Source organism: Macaca thibetana, chromosome 6 (genome assembly GCF_024542745.1).
Source record: "Macaca thibetana thibetana isolate TM-01 chromosome 6, ASM2454274v1, whole genome shotgun sequence".
Classification (NCBI taxonomy): domain Eukaryota; kingdom Metazoa; phylum Chordata; class Mammalia; order Primates; family Cercopithecidae; genus Macaca; species Macaca thibetana.
Window position 1 is genome coordinate 45641563 of NC_065583.1, and position 19101 is coordinate 45660663.

Genomic DNA, 19101 nt, shown 5'->3' on the forward strand with positions numbered 1-19101 from the left:
CAGTTCAGTTTTTGGTTGTTGATGTTTGGAAGTGTGATCGTATTTTTACTTCTCTTTCAGTATTATTTTTCCCCTTCCCTATAGCAACACAGATACAGCTGGGAGTCAAGAGACCACATCATAGTTATTACTCTCCCAACAGCATTCTGTTTCTGAACTAAGTCACACCCTATCTCACTAAGCTGCAGTTTCACCATCTGTAAAATGGGAACATGAACAGTAGATCTCACTGTGTTGTGGTGAGGACGAAAGCAAAAGTGGCCATCAAGTGCTGCGCACAAGCAAGGCACAGCTGTTACTTCTTCCTTCGTATCAGGCAGCACGCTACAATTCCTTAAAATAGCAAAGTTTTCCTTCCCTTTATACCAGTTTCCACTTTGAATGAAAGGCTGGAGCTTGACCAACGTTATCCATTTGCACGAGGTGCCACACCCATGTGTGCCAGGCCAGGCAGCCCTGTGGCATTAACAGGGACAGTTAGATCATAGTAAATACAACTGTGCCTGCAACCATTGTGCTATGGTTCATGTGCATGCGCATCCAGATTCTACTGGGAGAGAGGTGCTCCTGTGACTTCTTAGATTACTCTGCCCATCACAGATTACGATAGGCCTTTCCAGCTATGCTGCAGGAAGCTAATCAAGAGGATTTGCCTGCAGGGGTATGGTGGGGAAGTTGATCTAATATCTGGAACTCATAATCAGGAGCATCTGCATTTAAGAAAAAAACTTTATTTTCCAGCTGGTCACCACTCTTCTGGGCTCTGAAGGGAAAGATGTTTGCTATAAAGATGGCTCTTGATGGAAAGCCCTCCACACCTTTGAGGATCCTTCACTGTGGCTGTGCAGAGAGATGCCCTCACAAGTGACATTGTTGCAAGGCATGCTATAAGGATCTTCTCCTGACTTAGGGTGAAGATACAGAAGAAACAGAAACCTCCAAAGCAGATTGAGGCACCCTAACATAACACAATTCATTGGCAGGAAAGGCAGAGAGACCAACGGAGAGGTGGGCAGAGACAATAAAAATGCCAGTTGCTCGCATTTTGATGTTGAGCCTCATATTCCTCTCATCTTTCTGACATCCCCCCTCACTCTATTCTGCACACTGCCCAAGTCAAAGGTGATTCTCCCACTTCCAGAAAGACCCCAGGATATCCCCAGTGTTCTCCTGTTTCCAGGAGGGTGTTGACGCTGCAGCCAGGCCTGGTTTGATTTCACTCTGCAGGGTGGCCAGATGTGTTCCCAGCAGGTCCTCTCCCCCAAAGTCCCAAACTCCTGAAAGGCCTAGACTATAAAGCCACAAGCAGAGGAAACAAGGGCAACTATGCCCTACAAGGGGCAGCCTGTACCGGTACCAAGAGCACTCCTAGTGCAAGGAGCCAAGACAGTCAGGGCCTATGAAGTCAACTCTATCACTCCCACCAATAAATTTTGATTTGAGTACAGATCTGCCCAGTCTCTTGGAGGTCTGGGCATTGCTTGTGGGTGTGAATGCCAGACCCTGATGGTATTTGGGGACTCCTCTGAGGAGTCACTATGAGATTCTACTCATATATAGTTGTACCTAGTTGTGAAAAAGAAGTTGGTGCAACCAGGTAGGCTGGAAGCTGCAGCAAAACCTGGGTATGTGTGACGCAGGTATGGCCTGGTTTTTGATGTAGAAATGTTGCCTGCCTCTGCCTGGGTCTGTGTTAGGGCCACTATCAGATCAGACCTGCTTGAGTTTGTCTCCTAAAGTCAACACATCTTCAGTGTCTCAAAGGAATTGCTGCAACGATAGTGTCCTACATCTACAAACCCAGCTAATACTTTAAGACAGACTCCAATCCTGGTTCCAGCGCACACTTCAGGACTGTGGGAAAGTGGAACCACTCGGGACTCAGCTTCCCCATTTGAACAGTGTGTGTGAAGGCCCAGTGCATTCTCCTGCTCTTCATCAGGCAGGGCAAGAAGTGCCACACTGCCCTTGCTCTGCCCAGAGAGTAGTGTCAGGTGCCAGCAGAATCTGAGTGCAGGGCCTGGCCAGGTGCACAGGAGCCAGGAGCACCTTGGATGCTGCCACCGTGTGTGGCCTAGGTTCTTGTCTGGAGTCGCTGGCCGGGGGCCTGGCTGGGTTGGAATAGGTGCACTGCTGGGTGAGCTTTGCCCTCGGCACCTTCCCACGGTGATTATGGCCAAAGAGTTGCCATTTCCCCCATTCTCCAGTGGCTGGGAGCAGAAGCTGAAAGCGCTATCCGTCTCAGGCTCTTGGCCTGAGTTGAGGATCTCTGGTCCGCTTCCCTACTCACTTCCTCTACAAAGCGGCGGCCGACCGCTTTCCCTCCATGGTCCCGCACCTCCCTCCCTCTCTCCTTCCACCGCGTGCGGGGCTGGTGTCCAAGCGCTCCACGCTGCCGGCTTTTAGTTCGGGCTTTGTTCCCTGCGCCCCCAGCCCACTTCAATGCCCCCAGCGGCGTGCGCTCCGAGCCCCGACGACCTGACCCTCCGCGGCCCCTGGCCGGGCGGCTCGGCTTACCCGTGCTGGCGGCCCCGGAGCCGGCTGTGCTGCAGCACCAGCTGGTAGGGCGACTTGGCGGGACCCGCCAGGGTCGCGGCGGGGTCCAGGGCCAGAGCCAGCGCGAGGGCCAGCAGCTGCACGAAGAGCGCCATGGAGCAGGACGACGCGCACCGAGCGAGCTAACGACAGACGGGCGAGCAGGCAGCTCCAGGGAAGTGAGAGCGCCTCCGCAGCCCGGGCCAGGTTAAGTAAGCGGCGAGCGAGAGGGAGCGGACGCCAGGGGCGGGGAAGCTGGGCCGGCCCGTGCATGAAGGGCGGGCCGCCTGGCGCCTCCCAACCCGCGCGCCCCCGGCTGCGCTGGGCACCCACCCTGTTCTGCACTGTGCCCGTGCTCACAGTTTTCCCAGCCCTCGCCCACACTGCCAGCCCTCACTCCCTCCCTCCCTCTCTCGCCACAGGCTCCCTCGAACCAAGGGTATGGGCCCCTTAGGCCTCCTGTGGTTGCTTCCAAATGGGGACCTTGGGACTGAGGGACAGCTGTCTCTGGGGCTTGAGTCCTGCATGCTGGGGGCCCTCACTGATCTTGAGGCTACAGAACACTGCAGGGAGGGGTGAGGGGAGGCAGTGCTGATTCCCAAAACACTGTGGCCCATCAGACTCGTTTCTGCAACCCAGGAGCCGGCCCCCCTCCCCAGCTCCTCAATCTCTAATCCCTCCACCCCCACCCCACCTGTCAAGCTCATTGAAAGACTGATGAGTAAATCGTGTGATCCACAGAAACGCCAAAAATGTGGGGCAGGTTTTGTTGTGCTCTAAGCTGCTTTTGGAGCCCGTGGGGAAGGGTGGGGTCCTCACCTTGGTACTAACTCATTCCCTCCTTCAGTAAACATCTCTGCAACAGTACCTGCCAGATACATGCTGCAAAGGCAAGAGTCCTGCCCTGGAGGAGCTCAGGGCAGGTAAACAAATTGTCACATGGTAAAGAGGTAATACTCACCCAAGCACCTGTTAATGACCCATCAATTACTTGACACTGCTAGCCCTGGGGAGACACAGACGGATGAATAGAATGAGTGAGACCTAAGCCCTTTGTGAAAAAGCTCCAAGTTGGGGAAATCCACAACCCAAGCCAATGATGTTCCAGGAAGAGTAGCTGAGGCTTTGGGAGCTGAGAGAGGCACCTGGCCCTGACAGGGTGATGCTGGCTCTGAGGCCTCAAAGTTGAAAAGGAGTTAACCAGGTAAACTGAGGCATGCATTCAGGAAACTCAAGTTATCTGGTTGACTGAAGCACAGGGAGGTGGAGTCAAGGGTGGGGAAGAAGGGAAGGAAGGTAGCAGGGCCCAGACTCCAGCTAAGAGCCTAGCAGGTGATGGGTGGAGGCAAGTGACATGGCCAGTGTCATGAGCAGGCTTAAGGAGGCAGGGAGAACAGGTAACCAGGAAGGGACCATGCGAGAGCTTGAACTATGGTGATAGAGGCAGAGATGGGGAAGGCTGGGCAAATGTGAGGCGGGTAGGAGGGAATATTCTCAGTAGAACTTGGAGTCTGTACAGACTGTACACAGGCGGAGAAAGGAGAGCCAAGGATATTGAAGGGTGTTTTTGGTCTGGATATTGTGGCAGGTGATGGTGCCACGTTCAGGATGAGGCACATGCAGGGTGCAGGCTTGCCAGGTAGGTGAGTGGTTTGGGACACCCTGAGTCTGAGGTGCTTGCGATTCATCCTGGTGAAGCATCCCGTGAGGATAAAGCTGGATATGAGGATCGGGGGCTTGAGCAAGGGACGTGGGATGAAGATTCACACCTGGGAGTCATCCTCCAGTGACAGAAGAGTCCAGGAAGTGGGGAATGTGGGGTTGTAGTCAAGGAGGGGTGTCCTAGTAGGAGAGCGCTGCTCAAAGTGAGGATTGCTGCCAGCAAGACAGATCTGAATGGCGTCCACTGTGTCAGAAGCAGAGAGATCACTGGGGACTTGGCTGTGGAGAGCAGATATCCGAAGCTTCAATATGGTGGTTTGATGGAGAGATGAGTAGCATGTAGAAGCTTGCCTGAGAAGGGAAGGGGTGATTTAGGATGGAAGCCAGGGAAAGACAAGAGGGGCTTGGAGAGGTTAGAACTCTAATAGAAGAAGGTGGGAAGGGGGAAGGAGAGGGATAATGAGAGTGAGGGGACAGGAGCAAGGGGAAGCAGGAAGCAGAGTGGTGTGGGCACTGGATGAGGAATTGCCTACTAAGAGTATGAAGCAACTGAGGGCCTGCATGGGGAGTGACCAAGCTAGTGGACAGGAGGGAACAGGTGTATAGGATATTTCAGTGGCAGCATTGATTAGACTTGGAAACCCCTTGGGCATGCAGGGTTAGGGAAGGGGAGTAGAGCTAACCTCGAGGCTCAGGTTAGGAAGTAGCTGGCAGGAAGGGATGCCTGTGTTGGGCACCCTGGTGAAGGTGCACATTTGGGTGTGTGAGGAGAGTGCTCCATTTGTGTTCACATTATGCATGACAAGCCAGCCACCTTCATTTCCAGGAAGGATGGACAGGAGGGAGCTATATTCAAAGGTCTAGAGCTCAGGAGAGGTGTCAGGATTGGAGATGCAGATTTGAGTCACCATCACGAGCAGGCGGTAGCTAACATCATGCACTGGATGAGCTTCCTCGGGAGCAGGTATTGGAAGAGAGGATTAGGAGGAGGAGGAAGGGGAAGAAAAGGAGAAGATGGGTTCAAATACCAGTCCTACTACTTCCTAGCTGTGTGGCCTTGGACAACTTATTCAACCTCAGAGACAGGATAATAAAACCCACCTCACAGGACTCTAAGCTAGATTACATGATACAATTCGACTAAAATGGCCAATAAATATGCATTGCTATTATTATTATTATCTCTCCCAGTAATTGTTCTATATAGTAGGGTTCAATTAAATGATATGATAGTTTTGAGAAACTACAGAAATAATTATCTGAAAATGCTCATTTCACTTGTTGAAAGCAAAACATTTCTCGGTTTCAGCATGACAGCTTGGCATAGGATAATGGGAAGAACCCAAAGGGATTCAAGCTCAGGCTGACTCCCAGAACAAGTTTCCCCTGAGACCAGTAGAATTTGGCTGCATTGCAGTTTCTAGGAAAAATGCTCCTTGTATGTAAGAGGCCAGGAGCCCTGCCATCTGGTTCCAGCTCTCTCTAGCAAGATTTAGGGCAAGTCAAGCAAGTTCACTGGACCTCACTTCTCTAGTCTACAAAACTAACATTTGATGACTTGAGTTTTTCCATGAGCTCAGTAAAGAGATTGCAGTAATACTTTATTTACGGTTTAGATATTTTTTTAAAAATCCCACCTCCATGACCCACCACCCATTCCCTCTTTCAAACATGAAAAGCAGAATCCTGTGAGTATAAACATTCTCCCACCTGAGGTTGTTGCTTCTTTGGAGACAAGAGTGATGCTGCTGGAGGTGGGAGCAGGGACCCTCCATCCCCAGATGACCCAGAGCCAACCAGGCAAACACAGAGCACCAGAAGCCCTGTCATTTGAGAACGAATTTTTTCCTTCCAGATTAAACAATCTAAACACGAGAAAGTGAGGCTTGCTTGGAAGAATCTTTACTCAACTTTTTCAAGCACTTTAAAAAATGACTGCTTTTACATTCTGTGGCACATGAAAGGTCACCAAAAACAGTTCAGTTTTTGAAAATAACCCTGTAGGGCATGACAACAAGCTTTACGCATCATGATAAATTAGTAGTTCCAACAAGTTCTTCACAAAGAAACCTAGGAAAGAAACTGGTCTGGGCCTGTTGGTGGGAGAGCTGGCATCTGCAGCCCAGCTCACCCCAGGCCTGCCTTTTCCATACTCCCTAAAGTTCCTGGTGATGCTTGGGCATCCGTGGAGACAGAAGACACAGTCAAAATCATTTTCAGAGGCCACATGTAGCTAAATAAAGAGCTCTTAAAATTCAGCTCCCCAAGACTTGCTAGGGAGGAAAAAAAAAGGTAAGTTTTGGCAAGAGATATCCAAATGAAAAGACATGAATCAAATTTGGGAGAAAATTGCCATCCCTTGTATAACACACAGAACTTAGAATGGTACTTCATATACAGTAATTATTTTTTCCATGTTACAAATAAAAGTAAGAAACATCCCAGTTTGCTAACATTAAGGCATGATTGTAGTACCATTTAGAGGATTTTGGACTGATTTCTCAAGGATTTTCCACAATCTTGCCACTCAAAATGTGATCTGCAAAACAGCATCATCGGCACAACCCCAGAGTTTGTTAGAAATGTGGAAATTTTAAAAACATTTTTATTTATTTATTTATTTTATTTTCTAGCTCTGGTGAAGAAATGCGAAATCTTATAACCTCCCAAGACCCACTGAATCCACATTTTTACCAGATCCCTAGGTGATTTGTATGCACAGGCCTACAGCTATTTAACTACAGTTAAATAGCTTACGAGCTCAGAGGCAGTTAAAACAGGATTCGACTTATGTAGGCATGGAAGAAAACGGAATGCACCTGAAAATGCATACCAGTGAAATGACCACAGAGGAACTCTCATTTTCTGCTGAGACCCAGCTCACTTTGTGGATGACCTTCAAGATGCCCAGGTGCAAGGTCAGTTGTTGCATATTCAGTGTCTTCTACACACTGGATGGGGAGGGGAAATTGGGCTCAGTCAACTTCTATTCTTCTCTCTTTTCAAAGCCTGCAAGGGAGGCTGGGATGGTCAACAGGTTTGTAACGGCAGGAACTTAAAACAAACTTGAGGCTTCGGGCTCTGCAATTGATGGGAACAGAACAGCCGTCACAGCCCTAGAATGGCATTAGGCCCCAGTGTTTAGTTTCTTAAATGACTTGGCTGTTTTTAGAACTTCTCCAAACACTGGCTTTCTTAATCAGGGCCTGCCAAATGCTACTTGTTGGTTAGAACCCAATTTCATTTTCCAGGGAAATTGATTTTTCATGAGAGTTTCATTGATTTGGCTCTGCTAAAATATCTAAGAAGAATCCAGAGGCATTTTTGAGGTTGCTTTAATTGCCTGACCTCAAATACTTTAGTGGAGGGATGCCCACAGATGATTGTTGGCTTACACATGTCTTTCCTCTGCTTCCCTTGAGTTTTCTTGCACGTAGAACAAAGGCCTTCAGGGAAATGGACACCACCCAGCAGCGATTCATTCCAAAGTGCAGAAATCCCTTGGCTCCTTGGTCCAGCTCCCCTTCTTCATTTCTTCATTCTTGCCCATGGTGCAGCTCAAGGTTGGAAATCTTGCATTCAGTTTTGCTGGTCCCTGTTCTCTGGTCACCCACATGCAATCAGTCACCAAGATCCTGCAGGTGTTCTTTATAAGGTTCTCCTAGATGTTTCTGTTCCCCCTTCTACTACTCAAATACTCCAGGTCCCCACTGCCTTGCCTCTCACCACCCACAGCCTCCAGCCAGTCTGACATCAGCTCCCACCTCAGTCATCCATCTCCCAACGTAGCTGGTCTTATCTTCTTAAAACACCACTTCTACCAAAACACTGCTCTTCTAGGACACTCCCAATGGCTTCTATTGTTTGTAAAAGAAAATCCAGACTTCTCTGTTTATTTATTTATTTTTTTGATGAACATCTCATCCTCTCCAGCACCCTACCATGTTAAAAAGAAATACAGGCACATCACAAAACAAAAAAACCAAAAAAAACAAAAACCAAAAAAAACCTTTAAAAATACAAAAAGGCTAGATGAGAGGAACACATACATCCATAATCCCTATACTGAAAGAACACATACATCCATAATCCCCATGTATTGCCCTCTTTCTACTGTACCTGGCTTCTAAAGTCCTCTGCAAAATTCCCCCTTTGCTTCATGTAACTTGCTTTCCCTGTGTCCCAGTTTCAGCCTGGGCTCTTGCAGGGCTGGCCTGTGCCTCTTCCACCCACTCAGGCCCCCAGCCCCAGCCCTGCTCTGCTCCCCGTGTAGTGAGCACTATGCTCCTTTTTTGCCTCTACACACGTATGTGATTCTCTTCCTCCAAAACCAGCTTTGCTAAGAAGCATTGCTTAGGCAAATTCCTCCACCTCTCTGGGCTGCTGTTTTTTCAGCTGGTCTCCCTTCTGTGGCTCTTCTACTGGATGGAGCCTCTCCTTTTTGAAGTCTAACATCCATCATCACAGTGAGCCCATGTGTTTGTTCCCTGATTCTTTTACAGCCTCCTAATAAGTCAGCATGGAGCCCAGTTAGCATTTGCAGATCCATCAGTTGACTGGCTTCCCAAATTCTTTCTAACATAATTCACACCTATTCTAATAGAGTGGTCGGAATAGACAAAGACATTTGTTGGCTCTGCTGTAGGTGACTGCTCCACTATATGCTGTGGACTAGACTCATTTGCATGGCCCTCTGGGTCAGGCAGGGATTCTGAAGGGCTTTAAAGAACACTGGATCTGGGTCCCTCCCCATCTTCCCTAGCACAGGCCTTAAGTCCCAGCATGAAGGAGAAGGAGTGAACTTCTCTGGGACTGGTGCTCCCAACATCACATCCTGATCCTTTGGATGCTCCCTCATGCTAGGTGAAAGAAAGTCTCTGCTTCCCCAGCTGCAATGTTGTGCCAGCATCAGAAGGTAGAAAGGGGAAGCAGGGTTGATGCAGCCATGACTGATGGCTCCACAGCAGCCATTCTGAGAGCCATTTTCAAAATTGCTAAGAATTTGCTGCTATCCTGACCCCATCCACCCTACTCCAAAACACCCTGGACATTCAAATCCATGGTATAGAAATTAATCTGTGCAGGCTGGAGAGCTGGTGAGATGAGAGCCACCATATTTTGCCTGCTGGTTTTAACATTTTAGAACTTGCTCATTGTCCAGATCAGCACGTTTGCCCTGGCAGGAAAGAACAAAAATTAAACCCCACGTAGAGTGCCCCATGATACCCACCCCAGACTTCTCTGTCCCTCATCGAGTGGTTGGGTACTGAGCCCAGTGGCAGGCCAGCCATAATGCCCCCTTCCCCAGTCTTTCCCAGCATTTGCTTCCTCAGTCTTCCATCCATGGGACTCCTCATATTTCACTGGGACAGGAATGGGGTGAATACTGTGCTCTACACAAACCACATAGTGCTCTGCAGTTAAGCTACAAACATTTAGAATGATTTCTGCTTCTAAAGATAACAAAAGCAAGAATAAGCCTCTAAGCTTCCTCCAGATGAGGCTATGTTTAGGAAAGGCTATATGTTTGAGAATGAGGCAGGGAAGCAAGCAGAAGGAAAAAAAACAGATATGTGCATGCATGTGCCCACGTAGAATACTGGCTTATTAAAGAAAAATAAGAGCTTACCAGTGTCAGGTCCTATTCTCAATACCTTTATGTATTAGGTGATTCCATCCTTAAAATAATCTTATGGGTTGGGTACTGTCCTCTTTTCTGTTTCCAGATGAAGAAGGCAAGGCTGGAGAGGTGAAGAAGTTTGTTGGAGTGGTGACAAAGCTAGTGGGTAGGAGAGCCAGCATTTGAACAGAGGCAGCCCAGCCCCCAGTAGTTGTCCTACCTAAACCACTATGCGTCCCCTCCCCAGGTAATGTAGTTGCATATTTTTGGAAAATCCTTGATATGGTTTGGCTGTGTCCCCACCCAAATCCCATTTTGAACTGTAGCTCCCATAATTCCCATGTGTTGTGGAAGGGACTGGGTGAGAGATAATTGAATCATGGCGGTAGTTTCCCCCATACTGTTCTCATGGTAGTGAATAACTCTCACGAGATCTGATGATTTTATGAGGAGAAACCTCTTTTGTTTGGCTCACCTTCTCTCTTGTCTGCCACCATGTAAGACATGCATTTCGCTTTCCACCATGATTGTGAGGCCTCTCCAGCCACATGGAACTGAGTCCATTAAATCTCTTTTTCTGTATAAATTACCCAGTCTCAGGTCTATCTTTAACAGCAGCATGAAAATGGACTAATACAATCCTCAAACCTTCTCCTTCGCACACATGTTCACTGAGCAAGACTCTAGCAGCTGCTCTGGTAGTGAGGCAGGCTTGGGGAAGAAAGCAGCCAGCATACAGCCACTCATCTCCTTCTCCAGACAGGTAGGGGACATGAGCTGCTGGAGCCACTCTCTAGATGACCATGAATCAGTATTCCTTTCAGTGTATCAACTAGAATTGCTTAGTAGTCCTCAACAACCTTTAATCCCTCATTAATCACTGATGAAATATCAATTAAATATCAAGATTTGAGAAATCTTCAAACTCGTGGCATGGTCATATACACCAAAATTGCAGGACAACAAAAAAATTAAAATGACCTCCAGGGTGCCTAGAAAAGATTTGCCATGTTAGTTAGCACATTCCTGAAGTAACAGTCTAACTAGAAGTTCAGTTAGTCCTGTTATTCTACATTATTTTTTAAAAATACTACTGACAACGTGTGAACAACCAGCTTGCTCCAGAAAGCGGTTCTTGATAGATTCTACCAGTATTTACTGAGCTTATGTTAGGAGCCCAGCAGTCGGCTGCTTATTACGGTTCTAGACGCAAGTGAGTCATTCTCTGGTGGGAAGCCAGGCACATATACAATGAAATAAGTGCCAAATGCATGGCTATACGCAAAAGGACTCCAAAGGGAAGTACCCAACCACACACCACACAACGGGGGTGGGAGGGTAGCAAGGATTGGCGGGGGGAGTTTGGGGTAGCCAGAGGGGAACCAGATTCTTCCCAGAAGAGGTGATTCATCATCTGGTGGACAGTGAAGCCAAGTCAGCAAGGTAGACTGCAACTCATCAAAACAGAAACCAGAGACGGGGTTAGTACTAGAGACAGGATTGCCGGTCTGAATTTCTGGTTCTTGTTAGCGCTTTACAATTCCTGAGACATATATAAGCCTGAAGGAAATGCTTTCCTCTGTATTCACTCTTAATGGCCACTTTTATTCCTCCCTCTGTTGTAGAGAGATCTACTAAATATCTTATGACTTGATTTGGTCCTTCTCAAAAATAGGTTCAAGCCTTCTCTGTGGGCACTTTTCAAACTTCAAAACCAATAAGCCCTTGTGGATTCTACTTACACCTTCGGGGCCTGATCAGCAAGTACCATCACATAGCGCTGGTGCTACACAAACACAGTTCAGGTTCCTTCTTAACTTTCTAGTTACTTATAGTGAAGGAGGCAAGGAAGGGCAACAAGTGTGTATCTGTGTGTGTTGGTCTGTGTGATGTGAAAATAACAGACTCCTCTATCTGTGTGTCCAGATCCAGTAAGTACAAATTCTATCAAGCCCTTGAGACAGACAGGACAGAGTTCTGCCAAGCTGGGGAGGGGCACAGAGCTTAAAGCAAAGCTTAAAAAGGCTTGGCTCAGTGATTAAAGTACAACACAATAAGCAACTTTAAAATGTGTTTATTTAGATACAAACTCCATCCAAGACCCCATAAGTTAGACCTTGGCCTGTTTTTGTAGATTGGTATGACGGCAGTGGTCTTTTTAAAATTTAGTTTCCATAACTTACTCTGGGGACGTAGGTCGATCACTCTAAACCAGTACGTTAATAAATAGAGCAGCAGAAAGGAAGGCTGCAGGGTCATGAGACCCAGGCTTGCATGCCTCTTCTTTCTTGATAACTGTTTCCAGATGTGGGCGTTGGCACAGTATCAGCTCGGTGACAAAAACGAATGAAAGTCTTTTCTCCCCAGCTAACAGCAGGCGGCTACTGGTCCCAGCAGAAGGCCTGCTTGTGTTTTCATTTCAGATGACTCACGTGGCTGGAAGCATTTGCTTCTTGCTGAATGTTTACCTGGCATATGCTATGGATAGCAAACGACACAAGAACCTCAGGACAAGATGTCTCTTGAAAAAGAAGGTGGTAGAAAAGTGCATACATCTAATAATCCTAAATAACAGGGAAAGACAGGGGCTGGATTTGGGGTAAAAACATCTCATAACCAAGGAAATGGTATGCAGGAAGGCGTCAGCTCAGGATCCTGTTCTTATCATGGATGAAATGGTTGCTTCCTCTAGAGTTCTGGAGGGGAGAGGTGAGAGAAGATTGTTCCTGACTTCAGAGTGCATATGAGGGGTCAATGCGCGTGACACAAAACAGACATAGTAAAGGACTCACTAAAGACAGTTGGGTCTGCTTTCAGTAGAGAAAAGAGGTGCACTTAGGAAGTGGTAGTTTCTGGCATGGCTCAACTGGCCTGTCTCCATCTGTGTGGAATCTCACCTTTGACCTCAGACCTTGGTCATGTACCAGCCAGACTGCATGTGGCCCAAGGCTTGGAGACCAGGCTAGCTGAGCCCAGGCTTCTCACATTCTGCTTCCATCTTCCTTTGATTTTTGGGAAAGTCTCCTCCTGCTGATTTTCATTTGCTGGCCAACCCGCTTGCCACAAACCGGGGAAAATCAGATCTGAACTTTGAAAACTGGAAACATAAATGCATTTGCCATGAACACGGCTTTCTCCAGCAGACACACAGGAAGTAAGCTTACCTATGTATGTGGTGGTATCATGGACCACCTTAGAGCTTATCTCATAACTAGCATTCAGTTGGTATGGATGGTGTAAGAATAAATTTCATTGCTCTCTAGGACACAAGGAGCACTTATGGATTTCCGGAAAAGTGTTCAGCTAGGAATGCTCTAAAAGATTACCAAAAATCTTTGTTTTCATGCCTCAAAAGAAATATCCCATCTCAGTTGGTTTTGACTTGTTGGTGACCACAGCTTATTTCCCAATGTCATTTGCAGGAGTCAGTTTTGTGGACTTGATCAGAAAGTCTTGAAGGGTGTGAGAAGAGGAGAACAGATGGCTAGCAAGGACCACTTTGGAACAGCAAGAAAGGCCGAGTCCATCTGCTGGTGACTGGATCTGACCTGTCCATGATACAGCCAGAGGCTGACTGGACAATCGTGCTCTCTCCTCCCTCCTGTCAACCCTGTGCTCTTCCTTGGTCTTGGACAGGAAATGCAGAATGAGACAAGCCATTCGTTGCCATTCATCCATCCTACAGAATCAGAGCCCCAGCCCCAGAGCCACTGGCTACAAATACCCCTTGCAGGTGAAATGCTCCTATTAATACATAACCCTGAGTTTGCGATAATGCATGAAAAGATATTTAAGAGCATGGTTTCCTGGAGATACATGTCTTAAGGGCCAATAGGTGGATTCTGTTAGCCCCTTTCTGGCTAGAAGGGATTCTATACAGTGCTGCCCAGGCCCAGGGAATGTAGAAATGAGCTCCAAGGAAGCTTCAGAGAGGTCTCCTTTTCTAGTAAGTTCCACACCCACTAAGCATTTATTAAAAGGTCAGCTGTGGATATTGCATAGTCAAGCAAATACAGGGTAAACACAAAAGATGTAGAAGGTCCTTCATGTCTTCCAGAAGCACACCATTGTCTGGGAGGGCCAAGGAAAGGCAATAACTCAAGTTCAAGACTGGAAAACATACACTTTTATAGCTAAGTTTACTAAAATATTTTCAGTTCTCTGAACCTAGCATGCTTTTTTTCCACCTACAAACCTGTGAACACAGACCTATGTTCTTGCTGTCTGGCTTCCATGTGTCCATGAGATTTTAGTTTAGACTACACTTTCTCTGGGAGGCCCTCCTTGATGCCTTTAGCCTGGGTAGGTGCCCTTTCTGTGGGCTTTTACTGGCTCCTTTTCTTCTTCCACCATAGCATCTATCAGTGACATGTCTGTTTTCTCTACCAGACGGCAAGTTTGATGAGGGCAGGGAAAATGCCTGCCTTCTTCACTACCCCATTCCCGGTATTCATTCATTCGTTGGTTAATTAACTGTGGAGTGCCTGGCATGAGCCAGTCAAATGATGAAAGAGAAACGTCATTGTGAAGCTGTATTAGTCAGGAAAGACAACTTGGGGGAGGTGCACTTTGAGACTTTCTTTGAGGAAGTTGAAAAGGGAAAACAATGGGAGGCACGAAAATTGGGGGCCTCATGCTACCCCCTCCCTCTCCGCAAGATGTCTGGGCTTCCATGGGAATCAAATCTGGGAACCATTACTAAGGGGAAGGGCACTCACATTCATGGAGCTCTTACCACATGCCAAGATTTGCCAGACGCAAACCACGTTAATACTTGCCATTCACCCTGAGTTGGCTGCAGGCCAGGCCACTTCTTGGGCTGTCTCATTTGATCTTTTCAACAACCCTGCTGAGATGGTTGTCCCTATTTTTACAGATGAGAGACGAAGCCTCAGAAAGAGTGGGATTTGGCCAAGATGGCATAGTGACTAAGCCAAGAGTCATAGCCAGGGCTATTTGGCTCAAAATCAATGATCTTCAAATATTTTGCTCACAACCCAACTCTAAGAATTGACCTTTTTTGCACATTTTAAAGTTGACTTATAAAGATTTTTTATCATGTGTTTAAATAACAGTAAAAGATGTCAGAGCGTTGTATTTTGAATATGAGCATTACGTTACGTTTTTGTCAAAAAATTGGAACTTTATATTTAGTTTATGCAATTGATAGAAAATCTCTGCCATATCTCAACTCTGTCCCTCTTATCAGCCTTGGGCAAGTTACTTAACTGTTTCTATGTCAATGTTTTCTACAAATTGAGAATAAGAATAATACCTACTTACAGGACTATTAGGAGGATTAGATGAGATAATTTTATGTAAAGGACTTAGAAAAAGGACTGCTCCACACTTCTGTGTAAGTGTTTGCTATTATTATAAACTCTAATTGCACAATGAGAGGCTGCCTTTTCTAATTCCCCTTTGTTAGAAGTCCTGGCACTATGCCCCATGGTAAACCAGGTGAGAGGGAAATCTTGCCTTCATGGAGAAGGGAGGTTGAGGAAGGGGAAGTAGGAACATCGGCAGAGGGGAGGCACAGGCTCAGGCTGATCTGTTTTAGGAGAGGGCACATGTGGAAACTGGGGACTTGGAAGTTGATTCTGGTAAAAATTATGCATGCTCCCTGAAAGGTCTTCCTAGAGCCCCAAGGATGTGTGTGTTCCCGTTTGAAGTCCCCGTTTGTCCTTGAAGGGCAGCAACCGCCAGTGAATGAGGCAGCCCTCTCTTAGCAGGGCCCAACATCCCAGGGAATAGCTGATGAAAAAAGGTCAAAGTTTTTGTAATCTCTCCTCCCCAGAGAAGTGAAAATGCAGGCAGGTGCTGTGCTGATGTGGCATGGTCAAGTGCTACTCAAAAAATGGTCTATGGGCCAGCATCACTAACCTTGCCTCAAGTTTTCTAGAACAGGCCTCAGCCCATTGAATCAGAATCTGCTACAACCAGTGGTTCTCAACCATGGCTGCAACTTAGAATAAGTAATCATGGGGAGCTTTTAAAAAATCCTGATGCCCAGGGCCACACCCCAGACCACTTAAACCAGAATCTCTGGTCATGTGGTCCAGGCATCACTAGTTTTTAAGCTTCCCAGGTGACTCTGATGTGCAGCCACAATGGAGAACAGCTTTCATTTGTAGCAATGTTAATACAGAACTTCAAATGTGGGCTCCCTCCCTTCTAAATAGTAGCCTCATCTGCGGTAGCTCTTCTGTGCATTCTGCCCACCCGTTCGCCGCTGCATGCTCGTTCTCTCACCTGGGCTACCGTGGCAGCCTCCAGCTCTTCCCACCCAAAGGAAGACCTTTCACAACATGGCCTTGACTTTCTTTCCAGACTTTTCTCCAGACACTCTCCTCCATTCCAATCCAACCTGATGATTCTCTCTTCCCTAACGTGCCTCAAAGTTTCCCACATACCCACCGCAGTCTGCTGTCTTCTGCTCCATTTCTTGCCCAAATTTCTGCTCCTTTCTGGGAGAATGTTAAGATACCTCCTCTATTGGATCCCCTCTGCCTGGTTGTGACCTCCTTGTAGTGTTTTCTCCGCTTATACTTTCTACTTCGGATCCACATTGTATGCCTTCTTTCCCTACTTTACCCCATCCTATTAGCCTGTGGGCTACAGGGACAGAGTAGGAACCCACTTCTCTTTATTTACCCTGAAAGACCTGCCACTTGCCTAGGCACACAGAGCTGCACCCCCGCCCTGCTCCCTTCCCAGGCAGAGACCGGCTCAGGGAGCCTTGAAAACCATCCCCACCACCACCGCTGGCAATTACTTCACATACTAATTGTTCCATTAAATTAAAGCTCTTTAAAAATTACTACCCTTAGGGGAATGGGCAAAACCCACATCAGGCAAGTTGCTTTAAACATTGCCTAGAAATAAAAAGTTTTCTATCATTTGTAGCAATGTTAATACAGAACTTCAGATGTGGACTCCCTCCCTTCTAAATAATAGCCTTACTCTTCCTAGAACAAGATGGGTTCATCAGCACAGCCGGCAGCAGCTGACCACCAAACTTCAAAGGAAATATTCTCCAATCGCTCCTTCCAGATCCATCTGGCAGCCTGAGCCTGGCCTCAGCTCAAGTCCATGATAAATGTTCCTTTAATGCAGAGACTTGCATTTGGGCTTGGACTCCTCCTCTGTTTTCCCTTCATGCTATGGAAATCATTTAGTAATTTGCCGTCATAAAAATCAGGCAGAGAACCAGATATTTAATGTCTACAGACAGCACACAGGGTGGAGACATCACCTCACCGTCATTGCCATTCATGTGCCTTAGCAGGGCTGACAAAATGCCTTCCTCTCCAGGGTTCTACAACCCAAGCTGCTGTTCCTTCTAGTTGCTGGTGACCTTCACTTTCATTTCTTGCCCTTGCCAGACACCTATTTCTAATAAGGATCGGCCTTCCCATTTTGTAGACAGGATTCTGATAAGTATCAGTGTAGGTTGCATTCAAGACTCATTTCTTCTCTGAGATAAGAATTTGTACCGATGGGGTTGCAGGCATATGGCAGGATTTATTAAAGAGCCAGATAATTTCTTTCATTATTATCTTCTTAGGCCCAAATCATAGGTCTCAAGAGAAATGTTAGAAAGTGTTGCTTCCCTAGTACACATAAGAGAATGGATATTTAGCAGAGACAGAAATGAGTCAGCCTCTCTCCCTGTGTCTCACCTAGGCATGTGGTGTTAAGGCCAGTACCCCGCAGGGCCCCAGGTTAGAGTGGGGCAAATTTATATTACACATTTAAAAGGGCCTCTTGAGTGTCAGGCTTGGAACAGGCTGCAGAGGCTGCTGGGCAGCTTCCCAAGGAGATCTTTAAGAACATACAGCCATCTATTGCACTTGTCTGAGGACAAGCCCTGCAAAGAGGAAGGATGGGGAAAAAGATTTCTGAAGGCTACTGCTACCTTGGGGTTTTTGGGGGTCATTTTTGTTTTATTTTTATTTGTTATGGATACAGAATAGTTGTATGTATTTATGGGGTACATCTGATGTTTGGATACAGGGCGTACAACGTGTAATGATCAAATTAGGATAATTGTGGTATCCATTACCTCAAGTGTTCATCATTTCTTTGTGTTAGGAACAGTTCAATTCCACTCATTTAGTTATTTAAACATACACAATAAATCATTGTTAACTACAGTCACCCTATCATGCTACTAAACACTAGATATTATTCATGCTATCTAACTGCGTTTTTGTACCCAATAACCAGTCCTACTTTACACCCCCATTCCTGCTACTCTTCCTTACCTCTGGTAATCATCTGTATCTCCACGAGATCAATTTTTTAAAATTTTTAGTTTCTACATATGAGTGAGAACATGTGAAAAATGTGTCCTTCTGTGCCTGGTTTATTCCACTTAACAAAACTAGACCCTTATCTCAAGACTTAAGTCTAAACCTGAAACTATGAAACTACTAAAAGAAAACATTGGGGAAACTTTTCAGGACATTGGTATGGGCAAAGATTTCTTAAATAAGACCTCAAAAGCACAAGAAACCTAATCAAAAATGGACAAATGGGATCACATCAAGCTAAAAAGCCTCTGCAGAGCAAAAGAAACAATCAACAAGTGAAAGGACAACCCACAGAATGGGAGAAAATATTTGCAAACTACCCACCTGACAAGGGATTAATAACTGGAATATATAAGAAGCTCAAACAACTCAATAGGAAAAAATCAAATAATCCAATTAAAACATGAGGAAAAGATCTGAATAGATATTTCTCCAAAGAAAACATATGAATGGCCAACAGGTTTGTGAAAAAAATGCTCAATTTCACTAATCATTAGAGAGATGCAAATCAAAACTACAATGAGATATCATCTCACCCCAGTTAACATGGCTTTCATCCAAAAGACAGGCAATAATAAATGCTGGTCAGGATGTGGAGAAAGGAGAACCCTCATATGCTGTTGGTGGAAATGTAAATGAGTACAACCACTATAGAGAACAATCCTCAGAAAACTAATAATAGAGCTACTATTCAATCCAGCAATCCCACTGCTGGAAATAATCCCAAAAGAAAGGAAATCAGTATGTTGAAGAGATATCTGCAATCTCATGTTTATTGGAGCACTACTCACAATAGCCAGGATATGGAATCAGCCCAAATGTCCCTCAGTGGGTAAATGAATAAAGAAAATGTGGTACATATGCAGAGGAATATTATTCAGCCATAAAAAGAATGAGAGCCTGTCTTTTGCAACAACATGGTTGGAGCTAGAGGACATTACCCTGGGGTTTTGTGATGTGTGCAGCCAG

At 46.3% G+C, this 19101-nt stretch overlaps 2 protein-coding genes across 3 annotated transcripts in view; one reads left to right on the plus strand and one right to left on the minus strand.

Moving 5' to 3' along the window:
* Positions 1–2812, minus strand: part of TGFBI (transforming growth factor beta induced) — a 34125-nt gene extending 31313 nt beyond the window's left edge. Inside the window, 1 exon segment of the mRNA XM_050792788.1 lies at positions 2518–2812. Coding sequence (XP_050648745.1) covers positions 2518–2651 — 134 coding nt within the window. The 5' untranslated portion in view covers positions 2652–2812.
* Positions 1–19101, plus strand: part of CXCL14 (C-X-C motif chemokine ligand 14) — a 728461-nt gene that overhangs the window by 277491 nt on the left and 431869 nt on the right. The gene's annotated exons all lie outside the window — the stretch shown is intronic.